General features: G+C 44.6%; 1 protein-coding gene and 1 pseudogene across 1 annotated transcript in view; both read left to right on the top strand.

Moving 5' to 3' along the window:
* The window catches only part of LOC114688012 (NACHT, LRR and PYD domains-containing protein 1a-like), a 39,877-nt gene extending 29,397 nt beyond the window's left edge, over window positions 1–10,480 (top strand). Inside the window, exons 9-13 of the mRNA XM_037201055.1 lie at window positions 3,275–3,537; window positions 4,029–4,154; window positions 5,076–5,217; window positions 9,082–9,126; window positions 9,546–10,480. Of these exons, the coding sequence (XP_037056950.1) occupies window positions 3,275–3,537; window positions 4,029–4,154; window positions 5,076–5,217; window positions 9,082–9,126; window positions 9,546–9,838 (869 nt within the window). The 3' untranslated portion in view covers window positions 9,839–10,480. The remainder of the gene's footprint in view (window positions 1–3,274; window positions 3,538–4,028; window positions 4,155–5,075; window positions 5,218–9,081; window positions 9,127–9,545) is intronic.
* Window positions 10,481–11,518: 1,038 nt separating this feature from the next.
* LOC114688011 overlaps window positions 11,519–15,025 on the top strand; it is an 89,703-nt pseudogene continuing 86,196 nt past the window's right edge.

Raw genomic sequence — 15,025 nt, 5'->3', positions numbered from 1 at the left:
TTCTTACCTTTGGCCTTTACATGGTGTCCCAGATTTCCTGGACATTTTTGTGTTATGACTTTTTTTGCCTTTGGTGTTTTCTTTGACTGACAAATCTATGTCCTCTATTGTATTCGCTACACCAAAGATTCTCTCTTCCATCTCCTGTATTCTGATGGTTATGCTTGCATCTGTAGTTCCTATTCGTTTACTCAGATTTTCTATTTCCAGCATTCCCTTGGTTTGTGTCTGCTTCATTGTTTCTATTTCAATTTTCAGGTCTCAGACTGTTTCCTTCACATGTTTAATTGCCTTTCATGGTTTTCTTGGCTTCCTTTAAGAGATTTATTGATTTCTTCCAATTTTTTGTTTGCCTTTTCCTCAATTTTTAAGGGAATTTTTCATTTCCTCTTTAAAGGCCTCTATCATCTTCATAAAGTTATTTTTAAGGTCACTTTCTTCTGCTTCTTCTATGTTGTGATGTTCAGGTCTTGCTGTTATAGAACTGCTAGGTTCTGGTGATGCCATATTGCTCTTTATGTTGTTGTATGTATTTTTGCACTGGTGTGTAGCATGAATCTTAAATGATCTTATTAATAAGAACAAACCTGGAGCCAGGTATTGGGGTGAACGCTGGAAGACCAGAGAAGCAGAACAAGCCACAGCCACCTCACCTTGCCAATTCCTCAGCTGATTCTGTTTCCTCAGACTGGAAGCCTATGAGTCCTTATCCAAATGGGTCTCAAGTGAACTGCTTCTCGAAAGCCTGAAAGCTTAACCAGCTCTAATTCCTGTTTTTCATGCCTTATATACCTTTCTGCTTTCTACCATCACTTCCTGGGATTAAAGGCTCACTTCCTGGGATTAAAGGCGTGAGTCACCATGCCTGGCTGTTTCCAGCGTGGCTTTAAACTCACAGAGATCCGGGTGGATCTCTGCCTTCCAAGTGATAGGATTAAAAGTGTGTGCTACCACTGCCTAACCTCTATGTTTAATATTATGGCTGTTCTGTTCTCTGACCCCAAATAAGTTTATTGGGGTGCACAATATATCAACCACACTGGTGTCTACCCATCTCTTCTCTAATAGGTGCAAGAGGTGCCTGTGTCTGAGCGAATTGCTCTTGGTCCAATCTGTGCTTGCTGTGTCTGTGTCTCGGGGGCCCCACTGTGTCTTGGTCTAATTGGAGCTGATTCTGTGTCTCAGGGAGCTGCTCTTAGTCCAATCCAAGCTGGCAGATTCTGTGTCTCAGGCAGCCACTCTTGGTTCAATGAGAGCTGGCAGATTCTGTCTCTGAGGAAGGCTCTGGGGTCACAGGGGGATGGATATGTTTAGGATAGGGCATGGGTCTTGTAGATTTCAGGGTATGATGGGGGATTTGGGTAGGGGAGCCTGTCCACAGGAGTCTTCCCTGCTAGCTGGCAAATCCTGGTCCAATTAGAACTGGAAGATTCCATGTCTCAGGAAGCCTCTGGGGTCACAGGGGGATGGGTATGTTTGGGGTAGGGCATTGGTCTTGTAGATTGCAGGGTATGATGGGGGGTTTTGGTGGGGGAGTCTGCCTGCAGGAGTCCTCCCTACCAGCCAGCAACTGGGGCAGCGATGGATATGGGTTCCCAGGGACTGGTTGTGTCCCAGGGCCTAGGTCCTAGAGGCAGGATTCTCTGGGTGGGAGAAGAGTCACTCACCTCTTGGTCCAATGAGAGCTGGCAGATTTCATGTCTCAACATACAATGACACAGAATAAACATTGCCATTCAAAAATGGAAATATCGGGCATTCTAAGGAATGATCCAACCACAGCAGGGCAAAAACTCCATCAGCATAAACACCAATTTCTGCAGCTTCATGTCCAGTTATGGAGCTCGTGATGTCATTCGCAAAGGTACAAAAGTAGTTCCAGCTCTTCAGTTCTGCCACATGAAGCACACCTAGTCTCTCTCTTGGGCCAACTGACTACTCCTTGCCTACAACTTTCTTCAGCAGAAAAAAATGTGGTTCTGGATTCTCCAACATCCTAAGATGTCCATTCCACCTTAGGCTTCACTTTCAAAGATTCACAGAAGGAGCTCTCAGGTCTTCCTTGCAGGATCTTTAACTCTGGCACATTGCCTGGCCTCAGCTATCTGAAACTGTGCAGCATAACTCAGTGACCTATTAATCTAGCATCTTTCACACCTAAAAGCTGTACTGATGACACTGCCAAGTTCTGCTCCAAGCTAGAAATGTAGACTGCCCCCTCCACCCTGGACCATAGCTGTATGATGTGCTGACCATGTGGAAATACTTCCTTGAGCATTTGCATCCGTGGAACAGAAAAAATCATCACTTAAGGTTTTCTGACTTAAATGAACTTGGATCTTGACAAGAAAATCTCCTTCCATTATGCCCTGAGGCCTATATCCAAGGTGATTCTAGATTTTATCAAATTCACATTTGACATTAACCATTGCATGGATGCATCCAGCATTGTTTCAGTGGACAAATAGTACTCAGGTTCATTCATAAAGCAAACTTATCTGCAGCAACAAAAATTGTCAACCCAAAACAGTGAGGCTAGTAATGGCAGCACCTCAGAGAACCTGTTGGGTGTCTAGTCTCTGACAGTAGACTCTGAGGCTGTATTCTTTATTGCATCGGTGGATGCTATAAAGACCATCAAGAACCTCCACTCCACTGTGAATGTTCCCATAGCTAGACAAGACAAAATTCAAGGCTGCTCCAATGAGGGGCAGTTTGCATGAGTCACCTCTGGCAGCAGGTCACACCTGCTTGGCATAGTGAATCAGTAGTATGGAAATACTTTATTGATCTGCTATGTACTCATTAGTGATTAATTAATAAATCTTCAGATGTTTTTGTTCACAGTATTTCTCATAAACATAAACAAATAAGTAAAATCTAAAAAGACATCATGACCAAAGAATTTATAGGAGAAATATTTTATTGAGACTTAAAGATTCAGAGGGTGAGTCTGCGACCATCATGGCAGGGAGCATGGCAGAAAGCAGGCAGGCTTGGCACTGGAGCAGTAGCTGAGAGCTTACATCCTTATTGTCAAGGAGGAGAGAGAACGGAACCTGGAAACAGCACAAGCTTTTGAAAACTCTAAGGCCACCCCAGTGACACACCTCCTCCAACAAGGCCACACCTCTTACTCCTTTCCAAACAATTCCACCAGGCCATTCTCATGCAAACCACCACAGTCATTCTAAATCCTAGGGTGCTATTTTTCCAGCCAAGCATGAGTTAGTGGAAACACTAAATCTACATCTTTGAATCTGTTCTTTCACAGAGGGACAGGTGGACGTCTCCTGGTTCAGTGTGGCCCACTTTCAAGAACATGGGATGGTCCTAGAAACGCCAGCCAGAGTGGAGCAGAACTGCACAATCTTGGAAAACCCAAACTTCTCCCCAGTGGGAGTTCTACTGAGACTGATCCCTGCTGTCAGACACTTCATCCCCATCACTTCCGTCACATTGATTTACTATTTTGTCAATCTCAAGGAAGTCACCCTTCATCTCTACCTGATCCCCAATGACTGCACCATTCGGAAGGTGAAACTGAGAATCACAAAAGTGGGGCCAGGGTGGGCTGACAGAAAACTTGAAACACAGTTAATGAGCCCCTAGTTTCTCAACTTGGGGTGGATATTCAGTTCTATAAGGTAAATGCTAGTGTTTATAATTCTGCTGTCTTCTTGGCCCCCTCACACCAGAGTCTACCCCAACTGCCATTAATGCTCCTTTAGCAATCTCTATACAGCCTTCTATGGCCTCTTTCCATCCATCAGAAGAAAGCAAATGCTCCATGCCCAACATATAGTCAGCTCCCTTCTTTTCTGGCAGGGACATTGTTCCTACAATGAACATGGCAGGAGCCAATAATTCAATAGTCTGTGTGACTGAACACAAGGCAGAAGAGTGCCCAGGAGGTGTCACCACCCGACCCCACACAAATGTGCTGATCAACCACCTCACCTTATTCAGACCAGATAGATGTTGTAGCCCAGAAATCTAGTTAAATCACTGTCTACAATGTTCCCTAGGCCATTGATGATGAAGAAATGAAGTTCCAATTTGTTCGAATAAACAAGCCACCACCACTAGACTCTCTTTATATTGGCTCCCGCTACACAGTGTCTGCTTCCAAGAAGCTGGAAATCATCCCAAAGGTGAGCATCCAAGTATTTGCTTCTTTTTATGGTCAGATGCCAGGTTTGGGAAACTGTGGGGCAGATTACAAGGCTTTGCAGCAAACTGCAATTAGAGAGAAAACAATTGGGATTTGGGATGAGCAAGAATACATCCACTTTAGGTAGAAAGCAATTTAAGGGACCACACATGAATACAGAAGGCCTGGAGAAGTGAGGAATGGCACAGAGAAGGGGAAGCCTAACATGGACAGCAAGCCCTGAATTAAGATGTGTGAGCAGGACTTTCAGGATGAGCTCTCACTCGTCATGGTTTGAATCTGAAATGTCTCCTACAGGTGTAAATGTTAAACATTTGATCCCCAGTTTATTCCAGTATTTGGAGAGTTGTGGAAACAAATAGGTGAGGCCTGGCCATCAGAAGCAGGCCACTAGTGGCAGACTGTGAGGGCTATAGCCATGCCCTGATCCCACCTCAGACTTACATTCCTGATCCTTTGGGATATAACAAGCTGTACCCAATCTCCTGCCACCAAGAATGGATCCCCAGCTTCCATGTGTTCCCCACCATGAAACTAAACAACATAAACCCTTCCTCAAGTTGTTTCCTGTCATGTTTTTCCAGAGTGATGAGAAAAGAAACAGCATGATGGGAATCTTAGCTGGATCCATATCTTTTGTTGCTACATTCTTTCTATGTCCTCTGTCCTCTTCCACAATGTTCCAACCTTCTGATTAAAGATGTACATTCAAAGACTGTGGGTTACCTCAAGGCAAAAGACAGCCAGTGTCTAAAGTGGTGTACAAGATCAAGAAAATATGGAGGTGTGTGCAAAGCCCTTGTTCACATGAGTAGAAGCTTCTCACACAGTCTCTCTCTCTCTCTCTCTCTCTCTCTCTCTCTCTCTCTCTCTCTCTCTCTCTCTCTCTCTCTCTCTCCAGGAACTGGAGCTGTGCTACAGGAGCCCTGGGGAATCCCAGCTCTTCTCTGAGATCTATGTTGATCACATGGGTTCAGGGATTAAGCTCCAGATTACAGACAAGAAGCATCAGAATCTCATTTGGGAAGCCTTGCTGAAACCAGGTAAAATTAGTTTAGGTCCAGACATCCCAAAGGTTGAAGAAAGGCAATGAGTGGGGAGAGTGGTATTGTCACTAATTCTTGGTGTCATGAAATAGCCCGAGTAGTTATGTTGCTTTTGTTAGATCCAAAACATGTGGTTAGAGTTAGAGTGAGAGCAAGGAGAAGAGGAGCAGGAAAAGGTGAAGAGAAGAGGAGGAGGGGCAGAGGAGAGGTGGGGGGAATGGAGAAGAACCAGGAGAGAAGAGAGAAGGAGAGAACGAAGAGGCAGGAAGCTCGTGCAAGATATTCTATTCCAGGTCAAGCCTCCAGGGACCCAATTCCTCCAACTGTGCATGCTTATAGTTTCCAGTACCGTTCTGAGTACTCATGCAAGTATGAGTGCACTAGCGTATGAGTTCATTCATAAAACCACAGTCCTCATGGCTAAACATCCTCTGATTACTGCTGCAGGACTCATCCTTCAACACATGATTATTTATCAGGGAACACACCACATCTATACCACCGCATATCTCAAGTCCCATTTTCTCAGTCCCGTATCCTGATTTCTGCCCCCAATATCCTAGAAATGAAAGATTTTTGAGACCTACGAAGCATTTGTCACTAGTTCACATTTAAATGTAAACAGCTAAAATGAAGGCATTTTTGTTATCATGAGATATTCAATCTTAAATCCATACATAATTTTATATACATTTTGTTAACAATTTTACATATTCATACAGTGCATTCTAGTAACTCCACCATAAACACACCTTCTTATCTCCCTCCTACTCCTACCAACCCCTCTTCTTCACTACAAATCCCTTCCCCACATTCATAAAGTTTTGCTTTGTGTCTCTCAAAGTTTAAGTGGGACCATTTGTGTACCTGTGCATTCAGAACTACCCAGTATAACCGAGTGAGTTCACCAGTCAGTACAGATGGATTGTATACATCCCTTCTCCCATAGTCTATTTTTTGCCAGTATTTTAGCAGTAAGCGGTACTGTCCCTGTGAGCTGCTTCACATGTCCAGCTGACTGATAGGCAGACCCTACTTGTGTGGGTCCAGAAACAGTAGGTGCAGGTGATTCTGTCCCACCATTCTTTCCAATTTCTCTTCTTAGAGACTCATGGGGGTGGTAGAAATATCTACTTATAGGGATAAGTATTCAACTATCCTTTATTCTCATATCCTGTACAGACATAGGTATCTGCATTCACCTCCATTCACAGCAGTGAGAGGCTTTCCTGAAGAAGACTGAAAGTAGCCTTTGTCTGTGGGATAAACATTGATATTTAGAAGGGCATTGACATTGTGTCCATTTAGCTAGTCAGCAATAGTAGCTAGTCTCAAGGGCCTATGATATCCAAAAACCTGAGTTTGTTTGTTTTATCAGTTTAAAATGCTAGGAGTGGGTTCTGTCTTGTGGAGTGGACTTGAAATGTAATAAGTGAGCACTGGTTGCTCCCATCACAGTTGTGCCACTGTTGCAGCAGTGGGACCATCTTGACTGGCAGCATGGCTGTTGATGCCTTTTCTCCCTCAGCAGCCTGAATAACAACATCTGACACTATAAAAGCTTCCAACTCAGTTCCAGCTTGAATTCTCTATATCACATATCCAAGATGTGTGGTGTCTTCAGCAATAAGGTCTTATTCACTAGTTCTGATGGCGAGCCAAAATGAATGAAATGCACCTGCATTGTTGAGGAAACCTCCGGGACCTCTCTGCCCAACAGCACCTATGGAGATATCCCACACCTGGAACTGGGTTTTGTTATTGAAACTCATTACTTCTAAGATCTCTCATTTCAATCCTTATTCACACAATCCTGACTTACGCTGTTGTGTTCAAATGGTCTCCCTAGTTTTTATTCTACAAGATTTGGTGTATTGGGTCCCATATTAAGGTCTTTGATCATTTAGTTTGTTTTGTAAAGGTGAGATATGGGCATTTAGTTTAGTTCTTCCATGCAGTGCTATCTAGGTTTTCTAGCACCATTTGTTTAACTGGCTGTCTTTTCTCCAAAGTATATTTTGGGTTCTTGGTCAAAGGCCAGGTAGCTATGGCTGTGTGGACTTTTACCCAGATTTCTATTCTACTTTATTGATCTGCACATCTCTTTATGCCAATACCATGCTGTTTTTACTACTATGGCTGCAGCATTGGTTTGAAATCAGGTGTGATGAAGCTTTCCACAAAATTGTTTTTGTTCAGGATTACCTTGGACACCCTATGTCTCTCGTGGTGCCACAGGTATTTCAGCATTATTTTCCACACTATCTGTGAAGAATGTTCCTGGCATATTCATTGGGACTGCATTGATTATGTAGTGTGCTTTTAATTGGGTGGCTATTTTCACAATATTTATTCTTTCAAACAATGAGCATTGGAGGAGGAATGTCTTCTCATCTTCAAAGTCCTCCTTCAATTTCTTCCTTTTATATATATCTTAAAGTTTTTCTTATAAAGTGCTTTCATTTCCATGGTTAGGTTTTCTGTCCCAAAACTTGTATTTTTATTTATTTGTTTGTTGGCTCTTGTAATTCATCCATATTTTAAGCTGACATAGACAAGAGAAAACCAAATAGTGACATTTCTTTGGTGAAGTAAAAAAAAAATCTTAGCCTAACACCCACAATGCCAAAACCAAACTCCTCTAATCACTATCTCTGGGGATGCCCAGCCCTTGTCAGCTGTCAACAGTGGTGGTTTCTGCTCCTGAGCTGCTAGAAACAGGCTATTGTGGTCAAAGAACTGCCTTTGCTCAGCCTTGACCTGAGGGACTCACATGTGGAGAACTGACCTGCCCCAGCATCAAGCCAGGGTTTGAATCTCACTCCAGCACTGACTCTGCAGGTGATCTTGGAAAGTGACTTAACTCATTTGAGTCTGACCTTCCTCACCTGTAAACCAGAGATCAGAATTAGTTACTGGTAGGGATTGGAAAGGTTAAATGCTGTTCATCCCCATCTCACTATGTGATCCTTAGCTGATGGGAGCATTGTTGCTGTTTTTCTTTATTAAGCCAAATTCTTCCTCATGATTTTGTTTTGCTCTTTGGGACTCATTAAGACCTACTCCCTCCCCATATTCCAATACTAGAAGATTATAACCATGGACTTCTTGTGTCCCCAGTCTTACATTTTGGTTTTTAAATTCATGTCATTCACTCAATTTCTTCATTAGATTTTCCCGTTTATCTACAAGTCAGGATGCACCAAGATGGTTCAACTAGCATGAAGTGTACAAAATATCATCCTTTTTCACACAAATGCAACCAGGGCTTCCAATACTACAAACTGGGTCCTTGGGCTCACTTCTCTAAACTGTTAGAGCACAGTGAATTTAAGGTCTTTTCAACCCCCTGGGACTTATTCATGAGCTGAAATTTATTAGCCTTCCCCACTTAGTGCTAAAATTCACTCATTGTTCTCATGTGTTCAGTCTTGCTTCATCTTGATTCTGAAATCAAATCAAGAACACATGTTTGTGGCATGTGAGTGCACAAGGTCAAACAAGGACAAGAAATTAGTTTTCTACCCAGGATTGAATGTCACATGATTTAAGCCAACAAGGGACTTGGTTAGTTCTCCATGAGGAATTCAGTCTAGGATAAAATTGAGGCTGTGGTTATGTGGGAGAAATATCTATTGCTCATTCACATGTCTTCTCTCTCTGTGATGATCGTCCTCACACCTAGATTCCCTGTGTGAGTAAGGAAATGTTCACTTTCCAGAATATATCAGAATTTCTGTAATGAACTATTTTGAGAATGAACTATTCTCAAAATCTTAAGCATGGGTGGGAGTTTCACAGAGTGCACTGGGTATTGGTGACAAGCATCACTACAGATGCATCATCTCTCATTTCTTCCAGGGGACCTGAGACCTGTACTGCCCATGATCACTGCAAGCCACAAAGGTCAGTAACAACTATATGAGGCCAGAGAAGCCAATACTATTGGGCTGGTAGATGATCTAATCCTTAAGAGAAGGGCAGTGAGAAGGAGGAAGCCTTACTTTCCAAACCTCACCAGGAGAGGTGCACACCCAAGGCAGAGTTCCTGTCATGCCCCTTGCTACTTTCATTGTTGACAATAACTCCACCACTCCCAACCTGAACACCCCACCATGAACCCATCATTCTAGTTAGGCAGAGTGACAGACTAATAACTGGTATCAGGAAGGATATAGGTATTATTTCAAATGACCTTCCAGAGGAAGGAGGGAGTCAGGGGTGCAGATGAGGTAAATGAAAATAAAACAAGAAGTGGGCAGCCAGTGGGAGAGCCCATGGAGGAGCCTTTCTTCTCTCAGTGCCAGTCTCATCTTCACCCCTAGATGCCCCTGCCTTGCCACACTTCCTGGACCAGCATCGGGAGCAGCTGGTGGCCCGAGTGACATCAGTGGACTCTCTCTTGGACAAGTTGCATAGTCTAGTGCTGAGTGAAGAGGAGTATGAGGCAGTGCGGGCTGAGGCCACCAACCAAAACAAGATGAGGAAGCTCTTCAGCCTCAGCAGGTCCTGGAGCTGGGACAGTAAAGACCAAGTCTACCGAGCTCTGAAGGAGACCCATCCTTACCTGATCATGGACCTCTATGAGACGTCAAGAAGTGTCTCTGTGAGATCCTGACATCTTAGTGGCTGAGGGATGGGCACTCAAGTGATTCCTGGCTCTGCCTGACTTTTGTTTGGCTACTAAATCTATAAACCAGTGGTCATCTCAGTGGCCTTTCTGATGGCAATGTTTCCAGGACACCTCTTAGGGAACCAGGTGTTCCTTTTTAACCTTCCCCCACAAGATGTTCATGTGGGATGAGCATCTCAGGAAACTTCCAGTGGAGCCAGCAAGTCTATTCAGGTCTTGTCCAGCCTGCTCTCATGGCCTGAGGGACCAGTCTCAAAACCACCTGACACACCATAATACAAGCAGGACTGGGACACATGGAAATGGAGACAGTGAGATGGTCCTTTCCCTGGAAATTGAATGTCTAATGAATAGGAAAGGAAGAGGGGCTTCTCAAACATTTCCTACCCTCAAAACCTTTTTCCAAATAATTTTTATGTGACTCTGGATATATAACTATATAAGTATAAAAATCAAACATTTTTACTAAAAATAAATCTTAAAGAAATTTATTATAAACAACACTTTGTTGTAATATAATTTTACCATTTGTTTAAAATGATAGCAAATTTGCAAACTAATGAAATGCCTTTTTTTTTTATTTTTTGCATTTGGAATTAAATCTTGATTGAATATTTGATGCTATAAGACATTGAGAATCTTCAGTGACTCTCAGAGTTGGTGGATACTTTGCATTCCTGGTACTTTACACAGATGTGCAGTGCACATTCCAGAGGCTGGTGAAAATTCTGTCCTCATCACAGGCCAAATTCACTTACCATCTCTTTATGTAACTCAAGTTAGTAACTCCAAACACAAACTTGTAAAATGGAATATTCTCACATAATGCAATGCAAAGATATGCTAACCTGATTATTACATACTAGATAATGAAAATGGGAATATATTTAAATCTTTACATTCCATAATTAAGGTATCATATTTCTATCAGAACATAAAATTTCATATGTACAGGGAAAATGCTGTAATCACAGCAAACAACAGATATCTCAAGATGTGATCAGTGCAGCCTGCACAGCTATTGTCATTTTACAAACACAGTGTGATGTCACCAAGAGTCTCCTGAACCTGCAGTAAGGTTCAGATCCTTTAATAAGTCTGAAAGGGACAATAAGTATTTAGAAATAGACTTTAAAGTTATCCTTTAATCTAACATGAGCCAGTACTTTAAGAAAAAAATGTATTTTATATAATGAAAAAGTTTATTGACATGTCTACATCTTTTGTGTTAATGATAATTAAGCACAATTATAAGGGTAAAACTCTGAAAACTGAACTTTAAGACATTTGCTCTGATCATGAACATGCACATACATCACACACCTACAGAATAAAACATGTTAATGGAAATTAAATACCATATTTGAGATTTAGGAGAATTTAGGAGTCAAAAAAATTCACAGGGTTTAGCTCCTGAGAGCCACTTCCTGAAATGAAGAGCCTGTGCCCTGGGCAGGCTACAAGGAGGAAAGGGAGTGCAGAGATCCCGAGCACAAACCTGGGGAGATCCAGGAGCTTTTGCTGAACTGGGACCTGTTGGCAAACCTGGGAGGACCACATTAGTAGATGAGTGAAGTGAGGCTCAGACGTGAGTCCTGCACTCAGGAGGCAGGGCCTCAGCAGACCTGGATGAAGCTCTCAAGTCTGACTCCTCCTCCAGCCCAGGCATCTGCAGAAAGTTCAAAACAGGAAATGAGCTGAACAATGTTCAACCTCCATTCTCACAGCTCAGAGGAAGAGCATCTGCAGAGTCTCTGGTGCTTGGCTTCCTGGAAGAGCCAGAGTCTCTTTCACTTTCAAAGAAGATGATTTCTAGCTGAGGAGCCTTGGCCAGGGACGCGCACATCAGTGAGCCTCTTACAAGAGCAGGGTGAGTAGTGGGATCAATGGAGTTCACGAAACCATTTGAGTTGTGGGAAGGAAGTCCTGGCCTGACTGCACTAAGGCATACTGTGGCAGACATGGGTGACCCGTCCTGAGAGCCAGGGCCCAGGCTCAGCCCTGCTTGGAAAGTCTGCAGGCCAGCCCTGGTGGGAGGGAGGTGGCTGGATTCCCCTGTGTGCTTCATGTGCCTGTTCCTGTCATAGTCTGTCCTGCACCCTCCTCTCTCCTGTCTGACCTGAAGCTGCAGGAACAAGGATCGTTAGTAGTGAGGTATTTAGAGGGAGGACAGGGAGGAGAAACAAAGAAGACAAAAGCAGCAGCTGGGTCCAGCAGGTCTTGCATGAGCCGATTCTTAGGCCAAGCAGGTTTATTAGGAAGTACAGCATCATATATACTATTTGAGGTGTGGTGTGGACAGCCAACCTCAGCACAGAGCTAAGTCAGACATGTGCAAAGAGAGCACAGGATTCCTCGGACACAGCTGCCTTTGGACTGATAACCACAGCCCAGGAGGAAGAGTCAGGTCCCCAGAAGCTACAACTTTAGTTTTTCCGAGGCACTGACTCCAGTGTCAGGCTGGCTTGGCCAAGTTCACTCTTAGACACATCACAGAACTAATGTTCCCTTTGTCCTTTCACCAGGGCCTATGGGAAAGTCTTGGGTCACTCTAACCCCTCCCCACACTCTTGCCCATGTGTCTCTTTGGTTTTCTCTTGGTAATTTGTCCTTTCAGCTTAGTTGGTTCTGGATTGTTCCTCCATGTGGTGCCCAGGGACAAGAGACTTCCAAATTCCTTCACAGGATCTAGCTTGAACTCAGACTGAGCTCTTGAGTCCCCCTCAGTGCTGCATCTCCTCACCTCACCTTCCGTCATAGTAATGTCTGAAGGACTGATCTCCTTATAGTAGGACACTAGAAAAGTAAGAAGCTAAGGAACGCAGAATAGTGAGTGTCTTGCACATTCCATCCCTGCATCCTCCGTCCCTGTCTTCCTATCCTCTCATGCTCCTGTCGCTGAAATCCCAACACCCCTTTCCTGCATCCCCCAACCCTTCTCCCTTGACTAGCATCCTCTTAGCATGCCAGCTATAAACTCTATATACTGTATCCCTCTATCTTCTTGCTTTCCCATCCCTACATTTCCCACCCTCCATTCTCCAGATGCCCACCTTCCCACTCCTCCCTCTCCATCACTTTCCATGGCTAGGTCTGAGCCAAGTCTTTGCTGCTGTGGTTCTCCAAAGTTAGAGGCCTGGATCTCCTGTCTGCTGGTGGTGGAAGAAACTGTGCCCTCCTCCAGGAACAGCGCTGCTTCTGCACCAACAAACCCAAGCTGTTACAGAGGTCAAAGACTTAATTAAGGAGCAGGCAAAGAATCAATGACAGTCATCTTCCTAAGGACGGGCTTTTGTTCCCTCCCACTCTGGCTCCTCCCCTTCATCTCTCCATTCCTCCTTATCCTCACACTTCCACTTTTCCTGTCCTTTAAAAGATTTACCCAAGTTCCTCCTGGATCAAATCACTGCCATCACTAGGTCCACACTAGGACAATGGCTCTCCTAGCTAAGAGCTTACTGGGTCCCCTGTCCTTAGTCTCATCTTACACTGTAGCCCTGACTATTAACTGTTTTCTAAGGTTTCTCCAGAAGTAAATGGTGGTAATCACATGATCCATTGCAGCAGAACAAGTTAAAACTCTTTTCCTGGTTCATGAAGTCACCCTAGCCTACACCCCCTTAAGCCCTAGGTAAGAGACTAGCCCTACCTCCATCACCACCACCACCACCTCCCCACACACACACACTTGCAGGAAGCAGCCAATGAGAGAATACATCCCCCTTCCTTTTATTTGTCCTCAGTGTCAGATAAATGACCATAATGACCTAAAAGAAGAAACCTTAGACAAGCTGAGAGACCCCGACTCAGCATAACAGCACAACTGCCTGACAGGAACTTCCACTGGCATTATTCATGACACCATAGAGAACACACCACTGTTAAACACCCTCCAAGAGTTCCCTCATCTGCCCTATAAAGCCCAAGCCCTGCACCTGGACACACAGTCTCCATCCCCAGGAGAGCCTGGAGTCCTTCATGTGTCCTGACCAGAGGACAATCGGTCCCTGTAGAGGCTGCTCTGCTCTTCCTTTTAGTTCTAGGTCTCCTGCATCAGTTCCAATCAAACACCCATTTCCAGAGCAGAAATGTCCAGCAAAGACAAGGATCCACTGGCCTCCTGCTCGGAGCAACAAGAGAAGGGAGACGTGAAACAGGACCAGTGTGAGCTGCACAGCCAAGCATCATCTGGGGACTCTATCACCATGGAAGCAGCTCAGTCCAAGAAGGCGAGCGATACAGAGGAGGCTCAGCATAAGGGCCAACAGGACTTGGACCTCATCCGCAAAAGGAGGAAACGGAAGGTCCAGGAGCTGCAGCAGATCAAAGCCCAGGCAGAGGACTTGATAATAGGTAAGTACACCAAGGACCCAACTACCACTACTGTGGCCCTCCTGTCAGGGTTTCCATGGACAGGCTAACCTCCTGTCAAAAGGATTCACAGGCTCGGGAAAGCCTGGAACCAGAAGGCATGCAGAAACCCCTAAGTGAACGTTAGAGCCCCACACCCTCTTCTATAGGAGTGCATCTTCAGGCCCATGGCAAGGAGCACTCTGAGCTGCAGTAGTAGGAAGAGGCTGGCATTGCCCTGAAAGAGGTGAGCACAGGGTTCAAGTTCATTCCCAAAAGGAGTGATTGGTGACACGTAAGTTACAAACCCAGACTTTAGAGCTGGCCAGAGGCAGACTCCAGTCCTGATGCTACCAACCTGGACAACACTTTACAGCCCTCTGCCTCCATGTCTCCATCTAGGAAACAGGAGTAGGGTAAAAAACCTGTTTCTTAAAAATAGCCAAATGAATGGAAACACATGAACTATGAACCAAAGGCTGAGGGGCCCCCAGCTGGATCAGGCCCTCTGAATAGGTGAGACAGTTGATTAGCTTGATCAGTTTGGGAGGCATCTAGGCAGTGGGACCGAGTCCTGTGCTCATTGCATGAGTTGGCTGTTTCAAACCTGGAGCTTATGCAGGGACACTTGGCTCAGTCTGGGAGGAAGGGACTGGACCTGCCTGGACTGAGTCTACCAGGTTGATCGCAGTCCTCGGGGGAGGACTTGTCCTGGAGGATGTGGGAATGGGGGGTAGGCTGGGGATAAGGGGAGGGTGTGGGAGGGGGGAGAATAGGGGAACCCGTGGCTGATATGTAGAACTGAATGGTATTGTAAAATTA

The sequence above is a fragment of the Peromyscus leucopus genome, chromosome 8b (genome assembly GCF_004664715.2).
Source record: "Peromyscus leucopus breed LL Stock chromosome 8b, UCI_PerLeu_2.1, whole genome shotgun sequence".
NCBI lineage: Eukaryota > Metazoa > Chordata > Mammalia > Rodentia > Cricetidae > Peromyscus > Peromyscus leucopus.
The sequence above is the reverse complement of the archived record's forward strand: the minus strand, read 5'-3'. Positions and strand labels throughout refer to the sequence as shown.